The sequence below is a fragment of the Pagrus major genome, chromosome 20 (genome assembly GCF_040436345.1).
Source record: "Pagrus major chromosome 20, Pma_NU_1.0".
In the NCBI taxonomy this organism is placed as follows: Eukaryota; Metazoa; Chordata; class Actinopteri; order Spariformes; family Sparidae; genus Pagrus; species Pagrus major.
The window spans coordinates 19,424,976-19,446,871 of NC_133234.1; the positions used below are offsets into that span (position 1 = coordinate 19,424,976).

The window sequence follows — 21,896 nt, forward strand, 5'->3', positions numbered from 1 at the left end:
AGCCCGCTGACTGTGAGTATGTTGTAAACTTGCACAAGTGGAAGTAGCTCATTAGTGTGAGTTTGTTTTGCAGAGAACCTCACAAAAAGGCAAAATAAGCGATTTAACATGGTCATGGCCCTGTGAATCTGTTCAAACAGTCTCATTATACGCTTGTGTAACAGGTGTCATGCAGGCATAGACTCAAAGAACTTCTTTCGACAAATTATTTTGCTCTTTGAAGGGAGACAACAGGAAACGCATGCAGAGAGATAGGTGACAAATTAAAGGAAAAACCAGAGTGAATGAATGGAGAAACATGACAAATGCAGCTGCTTTCATACAGGACACTAGGGGCTATACTGACTGGTTCAGTCAGAATGGAAAAAAAATTGAATCAATTAAACACCTATGGGAGAATGGAGAAACTTCCAGAGGCTAGAAGGTTTATGTTGCCGTGATGGTCGGTGTTCCCAGTTACACAGTGGTCAGACATGCACTGATTACATTTCTTGCCCACCATCCCCACCATCGTTTGCTTTTCTAAAAAATCACTTAGTCGGATGACCGACACTACAATTATTAACTGCCTCAGGCATCTACTCCATGTAGCAGCGGGGCCAGCAGCAGAGACGCACCACAGTGTAGCACTCACAACAGAGTCACATTTCACTTGTAATGTGACGAGAGTTAGGACAGTTGACCGTCAAGACAATGGTGGAGGATATGTGGTCAAACAATATGTTGGATTTACAGCCTGTTTGTTAACATCCATATTTTGTGTTCTGTTTATTTAGTTTTCTTTGATTTTTTTGGGCTAAACCTCTACAGCTATCTCTCACTTTGTCTTCATATTATATGCAAACGACAGTGACACCAACTTTGGTTCTGGCAGCTGCGGCTCAGCTGAAACACGACACAGCCATTCATAGAAACAGTGTGTTACATTGCATTAGGCAGTTAAAATTGTCGGGGAACACTAATGAATTGTATTCATTGAGTTAACATGAGCCTTTCCTTAATCTCATTCAGTTCAACCTCACGTAATTGTATCCTCTGTGCCATTATGTGACTATAGACTGTGTAACATTTGATCCTGTTTGTGTTTCAGGTACCAGGACATGAGAAGACAAATTGGCTTCGAAATCAGGGATATGTGGTACAATCTAGGTAACTTAATCAACTCCTTGTTTCACTTAACGACCCTGACACTCCTGACAAAAAGAAAATAGTCTTTTTTTTCTGAATGCATTTAATGATGAAGATGAATCGTACAAACACTGCAGAAAACCGGCAGCAAATCAACAGGTGTTACAAGTGTTGTTTTCTCGAGTTATGTGTATGATTATCAGTCAACTCACACTCATTACAAAGAACAGCAGCTAAATATAGACAGTCATGTGTTAATTAGCTTTATGTTGTGTGATAAGAGAGGCGCAACAGTCAAGTCTCAATAGAATGAGATTGTAGTGCAGGGATGGGGTTTTAGTTTTGGCCACCTGTGTCTCCATTTAAGTCTTCTCATTATAATCTACACCATCTGATCCCTTAATTAAAGTTTTCCACCAGATAAGATTGACTCATTCACTGGGTTTTTAATGAGCCCCTTGCTATTTTTTTAACTGAGGTGTTGGGTTTGAAGTTATTATGATGGAAGACTTTTTTGTTTGCAGCAGCTGCTATCAAACCTGCAGCACACCGGGGATTATTCACATCCAGTTAGGCTCGACATGTTGTATTTGTTGTTTTATCCAAATCGAATCAGGCTTTCTGTCAGTCTTTAAAAAATCAAATAATCTGAATTCTTGGCCTAACAGGATAAGTTCACCCAAAAATGAAATGTCATTATCTACTCACCCCATGCCGATTGAAAGTAGGGTGAAGTTTCTTAGTCCACAGAACATTTCTGGAGCTTCACAGAAAAACAGGGTTGCAGCATTTTCCTAACAACTGAAATAGATGGGAGAAAAATATCAGAAGAAAAGCATTAAAATGGCTCCATTCAGTGTCTGGCATCATCTAAGTGTCTGAAAGGCCGAGATCCCAAATTGTTTTGAAAAGACGTTATTACACTCGAGACACACAATCAAGCTTGTGTACTCAGACGTAGTTAGCGCTAATGCTTTTAGCTTAGCAGCTACAGTGAAGATTTTAGAGATAAGTGAACGTTCAACAAGATCTGGCTTGAGACCAGCGCATTTAGTGCTTGATGAAGTCTTTTGAGGGTAATGAATTTGAAGTTTAATGCCCGCTGCAAGAAAACACTCAAATAAGGAACTTTGGATATAAAGGTGTCACAGGAGAAGTCAGAAAAAACATTTGCATTTATATGTTTATGTCCTTTTTTTTCCTGTCTTAAGGGCCCCACAAGATCAAATTCATCCCAGAGATGGTGGGTCCTATCCTGGAGATGACGCTAGTTCCTGAGATCGAGTTGCGCAAGGCCACCATCGCCATCTTCTTCGACATGATGCAGTGCGAGTTCCACTTCACGTGCAGCTTCCAGCGGGTGCGTCATCTGAAACATCGTAACACAAACAGGCTTTTACCGTAAAAAGGACATAATGAAAAGTAGTGGGTGTTGTAAACAGTGAAGAGGGACAGTCCATCTGAGAAAAAGTTTCATATCCGCAAGCTTAGTTGTAATTCTGCAAATCTCATTTTGTTGTTGCTGCGATTATCAACAGCCATGGTAAGTGGAACTTAATGTTCTGCCCCGTTACAGTGCAAAATTAAGCCTTTCTGCATGAGCAAATCCGTTTGGCTACAGCTGTTCTGCCATAAGATGTCTCAGGCAGTTTTCAGCTTTGTGATGTTTATGTGGGCTCGCAAAGTATGTGATGCTTATTGTAGAGCAGCACAAAGGCTTTCCAAATGTCTCTGCCGACCCTTTTGGTCCTGTGAAGACAGCAACATCCCTCTCTCGAGGGAAGGGAGTGCTGCTAATTAAGTCAATGTGTCACTCAGGATCTGGCTCATTGGAGGTGAATGCCACTTTCTTCTTCCTTCCCTTTAGTGAAATGTGATCAATTTCACTTTGGCCTGACCCCTTTTAATGCTGTAAGCCAGTAATATTCCCTTTACTGGGTCCATCTCTTGCTCCATCCTTCTTGTAAATCCTTGGCTTAACAGAGAGCAGTATTTTTATCTTTTCTCGCTCAGCTGCATTCTGTTCTCCTGTTCTGCGTTTGTGACTGGACAACACATGAAGAAGTGTGATATTTGTATGTAGCAGCTGTGTAAAAAAAACAGGTTTTATCGTGTGTAAACAAACCAGTTTTCACAGAGAAATACAGTCAGAGAAGCTAAGGGGATGTGTCTCATGATGCAGCCTTGTTCTCGCCAAATGTAGACAGATAAAGAACAGCTTTAATAATGAACAGAAAATACCAGCTTGCAACCAGCTGGGCTGCAGTAGAGGGACGATTAAAGTGGGAGCGCACATCCCCTCAGCCAAGCCTTGATGCGGAGAAGAGAGCGAGAGTGAGTCGGGGAGATGGCGTTAATGAATTGAAAAATTACCTACACTGATTATTTACGCCTGCTCTGTCTAATTGCAGTTTGAGAACGAGATCATCACCAAGCTGGATCACGAGGTGGAGGGGGGCCGCGGAGACGAGCAGTACAAAGTTCTCTTTCAGAAAATGTAAGTGCTGATTAATGGACAGGATTACGCCTGAGCCTCTCACAAGTTAGATAATGCTAATTGCGACATAGCACTCCTCAAAATAATCACAGTGTGCTGATGATCACACGACTCCTCATCACAGCTTGCCTCTGTGATATTTGCTTTCGGCACAGTTGGAAGCTAACTCTGCTTTAATGGGGGAAAAAAAAAAAAAAGAACATTCCCTCAAATCCTCAGTGGCAAAAGTTTGACGTTTTAAACTGTAGAAGAAGAACCTCTTTTACATGCTTCACATTTGTTTTCCTCTCTGCCCCCGGCCTCTCTTCTGTGCACACAAAAACACACACCAGTTTACTGGAGCACTGCAGGAAGCACAAGTACCTGGCCAAGACGGGTGAGAACTTCGTCACGCTGGTGGTCCGTCTGCTGGAGAGGTTGCTGGACTACAGGACCATCATGCACGACGAGAACAAGGAGAACCGCATGAGCTGCACCGTCAACGTGCTCGTAAGATGGTTTCTTTTCTTCTGGTCCTGAATACACACAGGCCCACTAATGATCAGTGTTGGGAAGGTTACTATTTAAACGTGATAGGTTAAGGATTACTAGTTACTCTGTTATTGGAGTATACTGTATACAGTACATGTAAATATGTTTATTTTTACTTTAACTTGTACTTTTGATACTTAAGTAAATTTATTGCAAGAAAAGTACTTATGATATATAAATATATTTGATATCAGATACTTTAAGACTTTTACTCTTACTACTATTCATACTGGTCACTTTTACTTTTATCAAAGTAATATTTTAACAAGACTTTGGGTAAATTACAACACTGTCTATAATCAGGGTCACATTGCAGATGTCGTCAATAAAGGGACCATAACGACTTGCAACTACCCACAAACAGGAAACAGCAACAACCAGCTCCACATGCCACAGTGCGTTAAGATGTTATCACAGGAGCAGGTTACCTGAAACACCTCTCCTCTGCCATGTGACATTTCATCTCGGTGCACCGAAATGTCAGTTTTGTGTCACGTGACTGCTGGCATTGAACTACCGGCCTCTGGCCTACATTCAGAATTTATCTGAGTCATGTTCTGTCAGCGCTCTGCCAGGTTGTGTAAAATGTAAGTTTTTGGCCAGGAGAGCAGCGTGACCGCCCTGCCGCTGTGATTCTGATGTCAGCCAACTTACTTTTTCTTTGGTTGATACCTTACATCATGCCTGTTGCAAGCCAGGACCTTGTTATTCATCCATATTTTTAGAAAATTGATTTGTCTCACTGCCAAAATATTCTTATAAAAATGTGAAGAAATAACGTCAGTCCAGAGAGTTATGCAGCGTATGCATGATACATTCAGCCTTTGTAAACAGTATGATTGAATTGTTGTTGCTGGAAATCTATTAATCCTTTTAAACCCATTTCAATTTCTGTTTTTGTTTCCTTCCTGTAGAACTTCTACAAGGAGATAGACAGAGAGGAGATGTACATCAGGTAAGACAAAGTCGTATTCAGCATTGTGCCTGTTTGGTCGACATTTTATTCTTTTGAGGCATTTTCCAAACACCACTGAAATACATTTGATGAATTACCTTTGGAGATTTCAGTTTAGCTGAATCTTTACCTGCCAAAGCCTAAATTCTGTACATTTTGGCTTCCTTCCTCCCAGCTCTGTGTCTCTAGAGATCAAAAATAAATCATAAGATTTAACTTTCTATTTCCACAGTCCCACCAATCAGAGTTTTCCATCTGTCTGTCAAGCGTTATTTGGGCTAAAAGAGGTTGTCGAGGCGCATCAGTCTAGCAGAGTTAACTTTCTGTCTGTGGAAGTGTGAGAGGCCCACTCAGACATAACCCATAAATCATTGCATTTCCTGCCAGGTACCTGTACAAGCTGTGTGACCTCCACAAAGAGTGCGACAACTACACTGAGGCTGCCTACACTCTGCTGCTACACGCCAAACTGCTCAAGGTAAACAAATACAATACAAACAACAAATAAATCCAGCAGTACACTCTCTAAAAGAAATCAAACAGCGTAGATCACACAAACCAAATACACTGTTCAGCTACTGTCATGTAGATGGCATTTAACCTCAGGCTTTAAACAGCGTTTACAGGACTTAGAGAGATAGGGCCACATCCCTTTAATCCCACCACAGCAGGAGATGGCTGTTAAGAGGGCAGAATTGCTGAGCAGCATCTTTTTCACCTTGCGTAGTCGATGCAAATCACGGCTAGTATCTGATCTCTCCTGGAAAAAAAGCTAGTTCAAAGCAGAGGAAAAAAGCAGCAACAGCCACCTGAGGTGCTTCAAGATAACGGTGTACTTTTACTGTCGTCTTTGCGAGCCTAACAGATAATCGTCTGCTGAAAATCACATGTTTCAGCACCTGTGGTTTGAGATGGAAACGGGGCATGTTTCTGTCACACCCTAAGTGCAGATATATCTCCTCTCATATAACTCTCATTTCTCTTAACGTCACACCTTTTTGTTTCTGAAGGCCTGCTCTAGGCTTTCGAAAGTTTTTATCCTCGCCAAAAATATACCACATCCACACGCCAAACTCCTCAAAACAAAAAGCTGCAGTGTCTATTCCCAGTCGGGGTTTGCTTTGCCCTGAATTTGGGAGTTGTTACTCTCTGTGTTTTATCCAAAATGGTTGCGCCCAACGTCTCATCTGTATTCGCATAAATAGCTGGCTGCTTTCAGCCTTTGTACAGGCCCCGACAGGGGAGCGCAGACTGTGACTGAATCACATTTTCCTCGCTGAGCAGTCACCGTAGCATTTGCAGGAGTTGTTTGTGTTGTTATTATTTTAATTCTGCTCATCTCCCAGCAGCTGTGGCATTCCTGGGCAATACCTTGAGAGAGGACTTCACTATTATACTGTGGAAATTGGTTAATTTTGTTCCACCAGAGTCTGGATATATCCTTTCTTCTCCAATAAGCTCTCCAATGTAATCTTTGAAGTCACAGTCCTCCTTTTGTACTCACACACAGGCACGTGTAAACAAGCTAGAATGAGGATGAATGATGGATACTTAATTCTGCATCCACCAGCAGTTAGAGAAAACTGGCTCCTGTAGTAATAATTAGTCTTCCAGTAAAGTACCTGCAGCTGTATAATAATGGTTGATGAATACACAGGACTGTGTGTGTTGTCAGAGATGTATCAGCACTTTAGTTCAGTCGATGCAGGGCCACAGACCAGCCATGAATAAACAGAGCTCCTTTTTACCATGTAAAATGCTGCAGTCCAGCTGTAAATGAATCAATAACCTGATCCAAAGCCCTCCAGCATCCGTCCACACGCCACAACAAAGTGCAGAGCAATTATTTTTTCACCCCTTTCCAGCGTTTCATGCAAATTCTTTGGCTTCACTATTCAAATGTGGCCCTCACTGAAAACTTGGTCGGTTTTCACAGAGATCATAACTCTTCAGGTTACCCAGTAGAATCCCAATTAAAACTGACTGGTAACAAATCAGACTTTATAGGATTCTGCTTTTGCGACACAGAGGCCAATCAGACTGTCCATCTCCCTGTTAGCTGAGCTGCTCTAGCCCATCAGAAACCTCTTACATACTGGGTGTAGAAGAGGCATGACGGAGTACACAGTCAGCAAGGATACTGTCACAGTTTTGTTGTTTCTTTTTCTCCCTTTTACTACCATTGATTTAAAAAATCAAGCAGAAAGTGTAGTGAATAAGATTTCACTGCTGCGTGACTCAATTGTATCTGATGTTTTTTTGTGAACACGAACATAAGTGATGCTTCACTCTGCTTCCCCAAGCTCCACTTCACCAGACTGGCTTCCAGTGGGCTAACTCTACAGGACATTTTAGGTGCTTGTGCTAAACACTGTAAGAGGAATCATTATGCTGCATTCACATAGATTCAGGCAGACTGTAAACGGCAAACTGGATATAATTTTAGTGGACCATTTTCTTTCTTTCTAAAAACTAAAATTGACAGCATGCACACACATTTTTTTAACTTTTCTTCAATGGATGTTAAAAATAAACATCAACATCAGCTATTTAATAACTCTTACATGTTCTCCAAAACTGTGTGTGAAAATGTTGTCTGTGTAAATGTTTGTGAAATTGACCGGCACAGAATGAGATATATCTGACACTGACACAGTCATTGGTCGTGGCCGATCAGGCTGTTAATTGAATGATTCTGGTCACTGGCCGATCAATTGGTGCATCTCTAGTGATCTGGACAATGAGAAGCTAATAATTGTGTTTTTTCAGTTGCAAGTAAATGAAAGAATGAATGCTCTCAGGTTTTGGATGGAATTTTGGGTTTAGGGGAAATTTAACTTTAATTTTGAGTTTGCGATATATTATTATGAGAAAGCTGCATTTTTCTAGCTGCAGGCACAACCAAAATAATGATATTATCAACATCATCATCAACCATTACTCTTTTACAGCAGTGCCCTGAATTCACATTCATACATACAGACTGATGCAAATAGGCTAATAACCACAATAAATAAATGATACGAAAAGATACGATACCATACGATCTATTGTCCCCGTAGGGAAATTTGTCTTGGACTCAAGTGTTGTGCACATAAGCAAGTCTAATAAAATCAATTAACTTACAAAAATGTCTGGCAAGAATGACATACAGCAATAAAAACAATAAAAATGACCCAGCAACACCTTATAAATAAAAAGGAGGCAATGTTGACCCTTCTCAAAACATCACCAGTAATTTTTAAAAAAAAAAAGTATTGTGAACAATACATCACCACAGAAATGTGGCTGTCTTGCCATCGCATTGTCCACCTGCCTATTGCCGTCTGCCTGAATACATGTGAATGCAGCATTAGCCAGCAAGCTATGCATTGCACTGATGCTCTCTCTGAACCCATTCAATATGTATCGACGCCGGTTTCATTGCCCATGTCTCCAGTTTCCATCTTGCCCTGTCAGAGTGCAGGGCAGCTTTAAAAAGAATTACACATCAATCTCACCCCATTTGCATTGGCTATAACTCAGTGATTGATTTCTTGTCACCTGTTCCCCTTTTGCTCTGTACTGTATTGCACATCGTTGACCCCCCCAATGCTAACTTCTCCTCTGCAGTGGTCAGACGAGCCGTGTGCAGCCCACCTGACCCAGAGAGACGGCTACCAGGCCACCACTCAAGGACAGCTTAAGGACCAGCTCTACCAACAGATTATCAATTACTTCGACAAGGGCAAGGTAAGAGACACACATGCACACATTCTGGCATGCACACGTGGGAGATTGGTCATAATCATGATAAATCCTGGACTCTGAGGGTGCTATTTTTAGAAGCTGTCTTCTCTGTTAAATACCTCTTTTGGCAGGTCTTGAAGAAGAATGTTAATTTTATATTCCTACAGTACGCGGATTGTATATAATCCCCTTCTTTTAGCTGAGGCTCATATGGACGACGGCACATATCAGACCACACAAGCATTAATGTGGCTCCTTTGTGTTTTCCTCCTACCTCCCACAAAACCTTATTTCCCGCTCCTCCACTATCCTTTTTCTTTTTCTTTTACACCACTTCAGTGACATCCTTGAATGCTATCTCCGAAATGATTCCACTCCATTGTGACGTGAAGAGCAGGCTCATATGTGCTTCTGATTTTGAGAAAATGTTCCAGTTGCGTAGGACCTGGTTACTGTGCTATTCTACACTCTTCAGATTTTATCCCAGAAGAGAAAAATGTATTTTTTTTTGCCTGTAAACTAAGCCTGGAAAGGGTCTACAGGACTGAAGCCAGAGCTTCTCAGAGATGATGTCCCATGGCTGTCCATGTGTCATCAGTGTCGGGTGAAGCTGCCACTCTTGGTTCTCCAGCCAACTGTCACTCAGTATGATATGGCCAGGGAGACGACAAATTGAAATAGCCTTGGCTAAACATGCACACACAAACACAGCAGAGTGATCAGGAAGTGTTACAGTGGCTGTAAGAACACATCAACACTCCAGTGAGGAGGGTATCAACTGAGCACACTATCTAAGAGTGCCGTCGAAGTCATCCAGAAAGCATTCCCAGATGGTGTTGCCAGCACCGTTCTTACTGATGGCAAGCTGATCTGAGTAGCAGTCTGGACTTGGTCCTCGTCCAGCCTTGCCCAGATCAATTCAGCCCAATGTAGTTTGTCAGGAAGCCACTTAGAAGCCTTTCAACATGTTCAAGTGGCTCCTGTCTGTGTGACACCCACTCCACTGCGCTGAATGAGTCTCGAGGGGGGAAAATGCATCACTACGATGAATTTGTTTCTCCAGGAGGACACATCTTAAGTTCTAGTGTTTTAGACTGAAGAACAAAACAAAAGAATAATGATATAACAAGAAGAAATCTCATTTATTTATTTAGAAAAAGTCTTGTATTGAATATCATCGCCAGGGAGATAATTTGTGAAATTCAGCTGGCTGGCAAAGGAATGCTTTATCTCAGCTAGGATCTTGAAAATTCATTAATTCACTAATTGTCTCTGTTTTTGTCCCAATAGATGTGGGAGGAGGCAATCATTTTGGGGAAGGAACTGGCTGAACAGTACGAGAATGAAATGTTTGACTTTGAGCAGCTTAGCGCATCCTTGGTGAGTAACAATATGTTTGTGCGTTGTACTTTAATGTCATAAATTGAGCCTTTTCAGTATATTCAGTATAAGACTGAAGTGTACTTATTTATTTGTTTAAAGGTCCCATATTTTCTCATTTTTAGACTGATATTTTCATTTTGGGTGTAAAATTTCAGTTGCCTCTGTGTAGTGCCTAGTCTCTTTAAGGCTCCCTTCCCAAAAAGCCCAGTCTGCTCTGATTGGTGGGCTCTCACAGGCCCGAGCAGGCACCGACCACTGTATTTTTTCGTATCTTTTTTTCTTTTTAAAGATGGCCATGCTGGGGACGTGGCTGAAGGTGGTGACTGTATAGTTGTGGCATCACAACCTTGTCCCTCGTTTGAAGGCAGGATTTATAAATGCATTTCTCCATGTATTGAGCGTTTTGATACTTTCACAGTATTTATAAAGCTCCTGAACCTGCTTTCTGGTCAAAAAAGGCATGGCAATCTCACTTTCTGCAATATGGGACCTGTAAACAGGAGAGAATAAAGCCACTTTCATGTTCTGGCCCTGATAAGCAGCATTAGCATAAAAGATAACACAAAACATGTCGCAAATAAAATAACCAGTGAGGATCGTACAAAAGAAAATGTGTTAATGTGTAAATGTCTCCAAACAGCGGAAGCAAGCCCAGTTCTACGAGAACATAGTGAAGGTCATCCGGCCCAAACCAGACTACTTTGCCGTGGGCTATTACGGCATGGGGTTCCCCTCCTTCCTACGTGTAAGTACTTGCATCAACATGCATCCCCCGCAACACAGCGTGGACGAGCCACATGTCAAAACAGATGATCAATATGTTTACCAGCGTTCGCTTAGTTCTCAGCCTCAGCCGTCAATACATATGTGTTCACGCGCCTCACTCCCACCGGTTTTGGTTGTTCTGGCGGGACTCACTTGTTCAACATCCCACCTGGTCTGTCTTTCACTTACTTAGTCACTCACTGGCAGGAAACAAACTGTGAATCATAGCAGCTGTTCCATGTGTGGGTTATAGAGTGTACCCAAAATAAAGTGCTGGATAGAGGCCTGTCAGTGTGGGAAAGTGGGTCTCGGAAAAAGGCAGAGAGTTGTGAATTATGCGCAATCTCCATCTCTCTTACTAGCCTTCTCCTCTCTCATTCATGGTCCACCTCTCACAGCTCCTTTAGCTGCACTCCTTTCCATGTGTCTTCAATCTGCCCGTATTTAGCTCATACTGTATCATTCTCCCCCCAAAATCCATCCATGTCCAAAGGCTGATCACACTGCTAACACTGCATTTAATTCCAACAAACACCTTTTTTTCCTCCACACAGTAAGCACAAGAACACAGTGCTACCAATACCAATAGAGTGAAAGAAGGTGATATGGTACATTGTGAATTGCTTTTGCTGGCTGCTGAGTCATGGGTTATAGTCCCAAATCATTCAGGCGCACTTGTTAGATAGTTGGAACTTTACTCAGAATGTTCTTGCAAGTGGTGGCAGGACACAGTGGAAACTGTCCCGACTTCTAACCACTGACTGCATAAAACAAGGACAAAGCTTAAGTGCCTTAAACCTGCATTCTTTCTACCAACCAGCATGGGGCAACTCCACTGGTTTCAAAAGTAAGTCAGATTGTATGTAAGTTTATGAGAAAACGGCCCTACTTCTCACTTGATTTAATTACCGCAGTAATTAGTTTCTTAATGAGTTTATGGTCTCAATCGTTAGTTTCACGTCTTTTTCAATACAGCATGATTTTCATTTTATACATTATGGTCCCATTTAGAGACAAATAGACAATAAAGCAGGATATGCTTTACCCTACCATCTGATTTATAAGACGCTACCATGGTGTGTTCGGTTTTCAGTCAGGATAGAGGCTCCACTCTCTGGTCCAAATATCGTCACGTCTGGCTCCAAAAAACCATAGCGATGCAAATGGATAATGTCACAGTAGATTTACACTTTTCTACATGATTAGTTGGCCATTGCTCATGATGAACACTGGATGAAACTGAATCAACACCAAATATTCTTGGCAGCTAAACCTGAACTGATCTGTACTTCCCCTCTAAATGTCCTGGCTGGCCTTGGGCCAATCTGATGACAGACTATCACAAATTCAGTATGTGTTTAACAGCCATTTGATATCTCCTCACCGGCCTCATTTTGTGTCTGAGGTGCTCGCTGCCTGTGAAGGGTGTCCTGTTCTGTCCACATATCAACTTTTATTTGAACAGAAAATTAAACTGAAGCAGGAATTTGTCCGTCTGAAGGAAATGAACAGTGCTGATGAAGGACGACTTGTTTGCTTTTAATACTTTCCTCATTACAGCTGTTTTCAGGCTGTCATCTGAATAGCTACTGAAGGTGTTGCTTTCCTGTCGAGGACAAATTAAAGCCATTTTTATCACACAGGCAACACTGTAAATGGCCTAAACGTCCTTACTGAAGAAGATGATGATGTGAAAGTCGAGATTCAAGAACAGTGATCCCTGATCACACCATTTTAGCTCTTTTATGAGGAACAGCTATTTCACAAGGGTCTCTCTGATCTCTATGTGCCCCTCCTAACCCCTTTCATCTGTCAGGGCAGAAACTCTATTACAGACAGCGCAAGCTGCACTAGCCTAATCTAAATGGCTATTTAAACAGCCTTTGAGGACAGCATCAAGTTCTGTTTTTTACTCTCCTTTTTATTCGTTTGGAGGCAGTTTGACCTTTCATGAAATACCTAGGGCAAGTGAATGCAAGGTTGCCTTTATGAAAAGAAGTCTGCACTTAAATGTACTACAGGAAGTTTAAAACTGGTTATGACACAGTCTCAATTCAATACTGATGCCTCTTTATGACCTACATAAGCAAACAAGACCATCAGCAAGAAGATTTCTATATGGGCTTTTTCTATATTGTTAATCTTTGCTCCCCACCAGGTCGGATAATTAGCACTTTGCAGTGAAGATAGCTAGAAAATTACTTTTACGGGGCAACCAAATCTGTTAGCTGTAGGTTTACATGTAGATGAGTCTAAGTGTATGAGCTGCTAAAATCAAGTTTACTTTGATTTACCATCACCATATTACTGTTATTAATCTTACACAGCCACAAATAGATACAGTACAGTAACTTATCACTATGCATCCTGCAAACATCTGAGTTTAAAAGAGCAAAATGTCATAAAAATATGTTGCGTTTCTGTTTCACTTGCTTTCAAAACAAAAACTTGCCAGATCAAGATCTTTACGACACGAGTGGGTGGACACATTACAGCCTTTGTTCACAGGGGACTCCAGAAAGTTCCTTGCAGCTGCTCTTATTTACTCATTTATTGTTTTGTCTTTTAAAACCATGTCTTTCCTTATGCTACATGAGATTAAAGGTAGCATACAAGCTGGTTTTGAATATTCAGGCCAATAAAACATTAGCTTTAATTATCCCCCAGTTTTTCCCTAATTATTTTCCGGCAGAGTTTATAAGTTAATTAAAGATGCAGTGTGTATGATTTTAGGGGATTTAGGAGGATCTATGGGCAGAAATATTTTTTTCATCAGTGTGTTATCGCCTGAAAATAAGAATTAGTCTTTTTTGTTACCTTACAATGAGTTTTTTACATTTACAGAAGCAGTTCCTGCCATCTTGCACTAGCATTTTTCTGCGGGAACCATGAAACCAACCAACCAACCAACAAACCAAACACTGCCTTTCGCATTTTTGACATTTGCAACCTCACTGCCAAACACTCACAGCCAAACACATGCAAAAACATTTTCTCCCGATAGTGAGTCATCTCGCTTTTACATCGTCCCGCTTTAACGCCTCTGATTTTGTACACCCTCTTGATATATTTCATAAATATTTTTGAAAGATTCCTGTGTGAGTACAAAGGGAAGCATTCAAGTCCAGTGACTTAATAAGATAAATATAGTTTGGAGGGGGTTTTGTTTCACACCCCACGTTGCTGTTTGTGTTGCAGCATCGCAGTGTCCTCAGGGAAAAGTCAATTATATGAGAAAATCGATACTCAGATAAAGGCATTTTGGGCCCACCCCCCTCAAGAATCGATTTTATGCAAGAGTGCTTAATTCAGCTGCTTATGATTTATTAGTTGTTAATGTGGTTAGACACTAGGGTACTTGCTAATTGTAAGAAGCTCTAGATCACAACATTTGTTTATATCTGCAAGTGCAACTAAACCATTGATCCACTTATCTTCTTTGTCGCGTAGTTCTTTGTAAAAATCCATTGTTTGGTACTGACCCTTAAAGGCACAGAATACTTATCTTAAGTCATTATTTCATCCTTGAATGTCACAAAACCTTGTCAAGAAGCTTTGAAGCATCTATTATCTGTGTTTGCTCACACACACATCAGAGGTATTATTACCTGTACAGTTGTTTCTCTCACTTTACATCCGGACGGCATATTTTTCCTCCCCTCCCTTCTCCTCCTATGACTCCCAAACTTTACTTAATCCCTGTATTTAGCTTCCTGTGAGCACTCATCTTAAAGAGCAGTTGAGGGTGTGTGTAAGTTCATTTGAAATATGTATCCTAACACCCCACATTCTGAGACACGGATATGAGCTGTCATGCTCTATCATTCAAAATGTTTCTCAGACGGACCCCTGAGCACACTCTGGGAGATGAAGGAACGTTACTCGCTCATACATTTTTAGGAGCACTCTGTGCACTCTTCTCACAGAACGTATTTTTTTGTTTTGGGAATAAAACAATATGACCTTTTTTTATCAGTCTCTTATCTGATTTTGCAGTTTTTTACAGTCTCTCTGGGAAACTAACTCTGCCAAGAGGGTGACACATTGATATCTCACTGGTTTTCCTGTTGTCCTTTCCCCCATATGTTACAAATCTTCCAGTTTTGCGACAAGCATGTCAGTGGAGCTTAAAGCCTGACCACATGTGTTTCATTTGAAATTGATAATATTGCAACTATAAGAACTGTTGCTGCTTTGTCTCGTCACAGTATGAAATTGTCTTTTTACCCTCCAGCAAAGAAAGAAAAGACCATTTTAGCATGAGGTATTGTCTCGATGACAATAATTTTCTTTGCTGGGACTAGCCAGTGCAGGTTTGAGAGTAATGAAAATGAGAATCGTGACACTGAGATTACTGTATACACGACCAGAATGCTCAAAAACATAATGGGGCTGTCCTCTTATGAATAGGCATACAATGTGCAGTGATGGAAAAAGATTAAATGTCCTCAGTCAGATTAGAATGATTTAGTGAAAATATGTGAAGCAAATCTCGCACTTGTTCACCGTCCGAAAAATTGCAGCGGTGTATTGTCGGGCAGATTTAGTGGATACTCCTGCGGTTGGAAGGGATGACACTGGAAATCAATGTGCTTTTGTCAACTTATCTGTCAAAGCAAATTTGAAAATGGCCCCAGGCATATTTCATGGCTGCAGTTTCTTTAATTAATTGGGGTATTGAGATGTGTGTTGTGCATGAGTGTAAGGCGTGCTGTGTGTGAGCTGTTGTGCAATGATGGTGGATGAAAGAAATTAGGCAATGCAAAAATGACCAGGCTATTCTCCCCATAAGATGCTGACATTCAAGCTGTGCTTATAGTTTGATGTGCACATTAAGCTAATGAATGGAGCTGGAAATTCATACAATGAGGGCAAACTGATGGTTTCCAGAAGAGATCAAGCCGCTAATGCCTGAGTTTCAGGCAGGATTGTAGCCCTTATTCCACTTGCCAACAGTTATTGGAGATGGCTGACAAAAGCCCAAGATCAGAGGCAAATCCGCAATGCGTCTGTAAGCGATGATTGCCATGTGTGAACTGTTCAAAGACCCGATTCGAGAGCTCGTCGAGAGCTGCCTTCGCAGAAAACCTAACGATATCAAGCAGGCTCAATATCTGGTTGTATCAGGGAGCCGTGAAACAAGCTTCAATGAGAGCAGACAATCCGCTGCTGTTATCTGCAGTAGCTCTGAACCTAGTCTTATCATACATCTGTTTTTACGGAGGGGCACAATAATAAAGTTTCTTTCAGAAAAGATTTTCAGTATTTATCCTCGTCATTGCTAAACCAAAATACAATCGTACAGCTATATGTTTTCTTTGCAACAATATTAATTTACCTCCATCTCTCTCTGCAGAACAGATAATCCTTGCTGCCCATATATCCCAATCCTTTCTTTCTGCCATATTCTTTTATTTTTCTTCCCTGTCTTATTGCTGCAAATGAACACACTAACAACTTTAACCATTTGTTTCGCGTGTGTTTTCATCACATATTTAGCTTGGAGATCAGACAAACTCGTCTGGGATTAGCCCGGTAAAAGATTTGAAAGGTGGGACCCCCACAATGAATTCAAGATTCCTGATTACAAGATAGAAAGTTGTGTGACATGAACAGTACTTTAAAAGTCAGTTGGAGTGACCGAGGTGTAAGATGTGAAGATGCTGAGAAGAGGGCCCATCCTCATCCTTACATGTGGACCATTGCAGTAGTTTGAATAGAACTTCATCACTTTCATCGCCTTTTGTGAAAGAGCCCCCCGGCAAAGTGGTCCTGGCCATTTGCAGTCTGCCATTTGGCTAAAACAGAAGTCCTGCTGAGGCAAGCCCACTCTGAACTCAGCTGGGATTGACTCATCACTGACTTGGTGCCAGGAACTTTGTGTCACCTTCATTTCCATGTTTTTAATATGGAGATTATGATAATGTCTTTTAACTCAGTCACAGCACCAGGCCAAGTGGATTTACAAATCAAAGCCGCTCTCATCCATGTAACTTTCTCTTAATAGTTCAGTTTTGTCTTCGTCAATTCTGCCATATTCATAAAATGGAGACCTTGTCCCTTATGTCCACATAATGCACCTACCTGCATGATCATGTGTCACTGTTTTCTTTATCATCCTTCAGAATAAAATGTTCATCTACCGTGGGAAAGAGTATGAGCGCAGGGAGGATTTCGAAGCACGCCTTCTCACACAGTTTCCCAACGCAGAGAAGATGAAGACGACTACGCCGCCCAGCGAGGACACAAAGTGCTCCTCTGGACAATGTATCCTCAGTACAATTCATTTCAAGAGTGTTTCAAGACTGTGGCTGAAGATAATTTTAATCATTTTTGTATGAGTAATTGTTCAAATTTCACAAGGTTGTTTTTTTATAGTTTCTCTCACTTTGGTTGGGGCTAGGGTCATGGTGATAGGGTTAGAAGGTTAGGGGTTAAATGCTACCAGTTCACAAAATGAGAGGAAATATGTTTTTTTATGCTCCACAAAGTGAATTGTAGGGCTGAGAGATATTTTTTAAGGGGTATTAAAGGTGCAAAATGTAAGAATTTTAGTCGAAAACATTCAAAAATGACCTAAAATTATCAACAGAATGTGAATAACAGACGTTTTGACATCTGCGTTGAGGGCAGACACATCGACTGAAGCATGCTAACCAGCTAGCCCTGGACCATCCCAGTCCAAAGCTCTTGTGCTGGCAGTGTTAACACCAACACTTCCCTGCTGCTCCAAGCTCCCAGCGCGGACCAACACGGCTCACTGATATAATTAGCTAATGGCAGCTACAGTTAGGAGTTACTCCAGTGATATGCTGCCCCCTATATGTTTTATACTGTATATAAATTCAACAGGTAGACAATTCTTACAAACTGCACCTTTAATGTTAATATAATTAGTGATCTATTTCTTCAGTACAAATGTGTATCACTCATCATATGTGAAATTACAAATAAAGTAATCAAATTCCATTAACTGCCTTTTAATGTATCTAATAAGATAAAATGCTTCACATGTATAAAACAAAACTTATTTATTTGTATTTGCTTAAAATCATTGGTTTTGTAATAGAATTTGGTGGAATAGAGTTTGTATTTTCAGTTTTCTTTCATTTAATGTGAATTCAACAATAATGCTACATTATATGTCAATATTATTTCATTCGTTTGAGTTCAGCAGTTTCATTTATTTCCTTGACGTTCCCGCTGAAGACATCCAGTGTTTCACGGTGAAACCCATCCTAGACCTTCCTGCCAAGTTCCAGAACAAACCCGTCTCTGAACAAATATTGAGGTAAGAAAAGATATCCCCGCTCCACCCACACTCATTTCTTCACAATTACAGAGTGTGTTACCAAAGTCACACAGAATGCATTTCAATCCAGGGTGCCCAATTTTCTCCCCCCCAGTCACTCAAGAACACTTTGGAGAGTGCCTGCTGACATGCAAAAGTCCATTAGCATTTTTTTTTTGTAAGAGTGTGACATGTCGAGGACCGCCGCGGTGGATTAAACCTTGATGTAAATGTGTGTCTGTGCAGAACAAACGGCGGTTGACCTTCTTGTCGTTCTTGTGGATATTAAACCTGCACCAGCCATCTGGTATTAGTCACTGTGCCAAGTACAACATTGTTTCTCTGACATCATTAATACCATTGTGTCGCCTGCTGGGGCCCACGGCAAACACGCTGGGCCCCTCCGCTCCCACATGTTTGCCTGATCTGTACGCCCGCCATCACCCCACCGCATCACTCAGCTGTGCAAATTCACTTTGATATGCCACCCACCGCATCAATGGACGTAATTAAAAGAAGACATTTACTTGGAAAACCTTTAGGCAAATATACCTGCGCACTGATCTTATCGCAAGTGTGCACCAGTGGTCACATCCCCCCAGCAGCAGCCTGTTTGCTTGTTTGCAAACTGTGTCTGATTGGAATATGCAACTCTGTTAATAGCCTAGATTAGACAGCCGTGTTTAGAGAGGGTTTGAGGATTGTTCTGCACCAACTGTCTGTCCGTCTCTCTTCTTCTGCCAACTCTGTCCTCTCTGTTTCTGTCTCCAGTTCCTACCATTTTTTTCCCAGGTTCTCTCTCTTTCACTCTGTCCCTTTCTCTCATTTATTCTCTCATTCCGTGCAAAAGATCATCAGTGCATAGCAATGAGACTGAGCTGTTTGAGCCAGAGGGGTCACAAGCAGCAGGCGGCACGCACACACCCCTCCTCTGACCTTGCTTTGTCCAGACCATGCCACTGCATCATCACCCGCCCGCGAGCTAATGACATGTAAAAGGCTTAATTGGGGTAGCGCAGCTGATTTAAAGCTGCTTTATTAATCTGTTTATTAGATCACAAGCTCAGAGGCAGGTTTTTTTAGGTTAATGCCTCGCTTTCTCAGCTAATTTGGGAATGGGTCTCATCATGTTCATTAAACACCGCATTGCCCTTTGTGACCAAGCACATCGGATTGTCGGTACGATGTTAACGACTCAGGTACCAGTAAGACCTGAGCTTAATGTATCCGTGCAGTTCGAGGACCTGTTCACAGGTACATGGGTATTTGTTAAAACATACCTTTTTCTGTACATTTTGGCCTGACGTACACAGCGTTTTAGGTCACTGAAATCTGACCTTGTGGAAAACTAGGCCTGGTGTTTCCACCAGGCCTGGTGGTGTCACAAAAGCGGTCCATTCATGACCAAAACATTAACAGTCCCTAAGTTGAAACAATCCGAAAGTTGAAGCGCCCTATTTGCACACACACTCTGCTGTGACAAACATAAAAGAGCAGCGGTTTTGGAACAGCGCTGATCCCTTTCATATTTTATTCATAATTGTTTGCTAATAAAGGCAAAGCATGCTCTTGGAACCATATGGCGTTGGTTTAGGAATGGGAAGTGCAATATGCTGTATGAGGATAATAGATCTGTGTTCATTTCCCTCGGAAAGAGAGAAAAGGATTTTCTGTCTGCAAGAGAGATAGCTAGGAAGATGTAAAAAGATCATCTATGTGGGGCAGGATGTATGTGCCCAGACAGCTGCTCCCACAGCCACCATGTAACACCATCGTTTTCCTGGTGTGAAAAGTCCATTAACCTGACTTGACAAAGTTCATCTCTGCTAGCAACGTATGCTGCAGCTTCTCTACATGTCTGACATGCCGTACTTTCACTTCAGGGGGGCTGCCTGGGACGCGTGTGACCCATAAATTAATTTATTTACCATGTAGATGAGGCCGAGCCTCAGGCAGCTATTCAAAACCAACATGCTAAATGCCACAGCCTGGAGGTGGGGCTGTCCTGTGTTTGACCTGAAGCAAAGCAATCAACCTCTGGATCAAGCTGTAGACCTCCCAGAACACTTTTAATTTACTCAGGTGCTGATTTTCTTCCTCCACAGCTTCTACACTGTCAATGAAGTCCATAAATTCCAGTATTCCAAGCCGGTGAGGAAGGGAGAGAAGGACCCCGACAACGAGTTTGCGGTAATTACTGTCTCTTTTTTTCCTCCTATTCCTCGTGAGCATTTTAAAGGTGCACTGTGTGGTTTTGGGGAAGAAATCAAACTCTCTTCGTTTTCATGACTTAATAAACAAACTGACCTTAAATGACAACACAATTTCATACTGTTTTACTGTGTTTAGATTTGGCGGACCCTGCCACCTTTCTAGATTCTGGGGACCTTATTTTTCCTCTGAGAACAGCTTGATTATTCAGTAATGGAAAAAATAAATATTTTTGAGTTTGTATTATCACCTCATTAACATTGCAAATATTAAAATTCTGAGTGTGAATTTCTTCTCCAGAACTACAAAGTGCCACTTTAATTTTCATGCTCTTGAAAATGAAAAAATAATTAAGATAGTTTTGTCTCTAAAAATAATACAAAGGCTGCATAGTACTGAACTATAATGTAGAACATTTGAGCTTCTACAAGGCATGAACGTTTGCATTTTAAATGGTCCAACAGTGAGTTTTAGAAAGTGTTGCTTGCAATCTTGCTTTGGTAAAGTTTCTGAGTTTTACGATAGCGAGGATTGGTAAACATTTTTTAGATAACAAGGATTTCTTTTTTCTCTTGGAACAAATGATTCAGCTCCACAAACTGGGTAAAAAAATGCTCATTTGCAAGATAATGTAGTGAGGAGGGTAAATTACAACAGGCAGAATAATGATCACATTTGTTTGTTAGTCTTCTCTGATGCTGAGATTCAGCAGACGGAGTAAAGCTGAGAAAAGCTTTTCATTTTCGTCTGTTTTGATCAGGTTTCCTCGTTTGCCTCGGTACCGCCGTCGCTATTTTGTAATGTATTATGGGATTCTGCTGGATTATTGTTCAAGGTTTATGTTCCACACATATTTCTAGTTTTTTGCCAGTAGAAGAAATGAATCTCATAGCAGAACTCTCATTTACATAGGCAGAAGATTTAAAAACCACGGAAGAGGGATACAGAGGATTTTATTTTATTTTTAAGGTGCCCACCAGAAGATGCTGGCAAAATGAAATTGTTGACAGTGATCCAGATCTGGTGCCCAGTGCAACTATTACCATCTTTCTCATGAATAATGTTTTGTGCACACTTAATATCCACGCTTAAAATGACAAGGGCGACAAATTAAACCCATTCACGATTTCCTATCTGTGTTTACTGTGGCATCACTCCAGCAGAGCAGGTTGATGTATTTAACTCATCTCAGACTCGCTCAGTAATGTGACAGACTGGTTTCTCCTCCGACCTGACAGGGCGGTGATGGATATGTATTGCTAGACATACTGTATCTGTCAAACCTATTAAACATGTTGGGTATACACACACCTTTGTAATTTCCATCGCTGTAGCGTGAGTAGTAAGTACGCTCTAAATCTGATTGTCGTTACTTTAATTGCTCAGATTGTTTTTTTCCTTCCACA

The 21,896-nt window shown here is 41.2% G+C and overlaps 1 protein-coding gene across 1 annotated transcript in view; it reads left to right on the forward strand.

Annotated features, from left to right (window-relative positions):
• dock1 (dedicator of cytokinesis 1) overlaps nt 1-21,896 on the forward strand; it is a 204,220-nt gene that overhangs the window by 159,290 nt on the left and 23,034 nt on the right. Inside the window, exons 32-43 of the mRNA XM_073489321.1 lie at nt 1,091-1,149; nt 2,340-2,488; nt 3,540-3,625; nt 3,958-4,114; nt 5,071-5,111; nt 5,499-5,589; nt 8,724-8,843; nt 10,131-10,220; nt 10,864-10,968; nt 17,114-17,255; nt 18,198-18,279; nt 20,385-20,469. Coding sequence (XP_073345422.1) covers nt 1,091-1,149; nt 2,340-2,488; nt 3,540-3,625; nt 3,958-4,114; nt 5,071-5,111; nt 5,499-5,589; nt 8,724-8,843; nt 10,131-10,220; nt 10,864-10,968; nt 17,114-17,255; nt 18,198-18,279; nt 20,385-20,469 — 1,207 coding nt within the window. The remainder of the gene's footprint in view (nt 1-1,090; nt 1,150-2,339; nt 2,489-3,539; nt 3,626-3,957; nt 4,115-5,070; nt 5,112-5,498; nt 5,590-8,723; nt 8,844-10,130; nt 10,221-10,863; nt 10,969-17,113; nt 17,256-18,197; nt 18,280-20,384; nt 20,470-21,896) is intronic.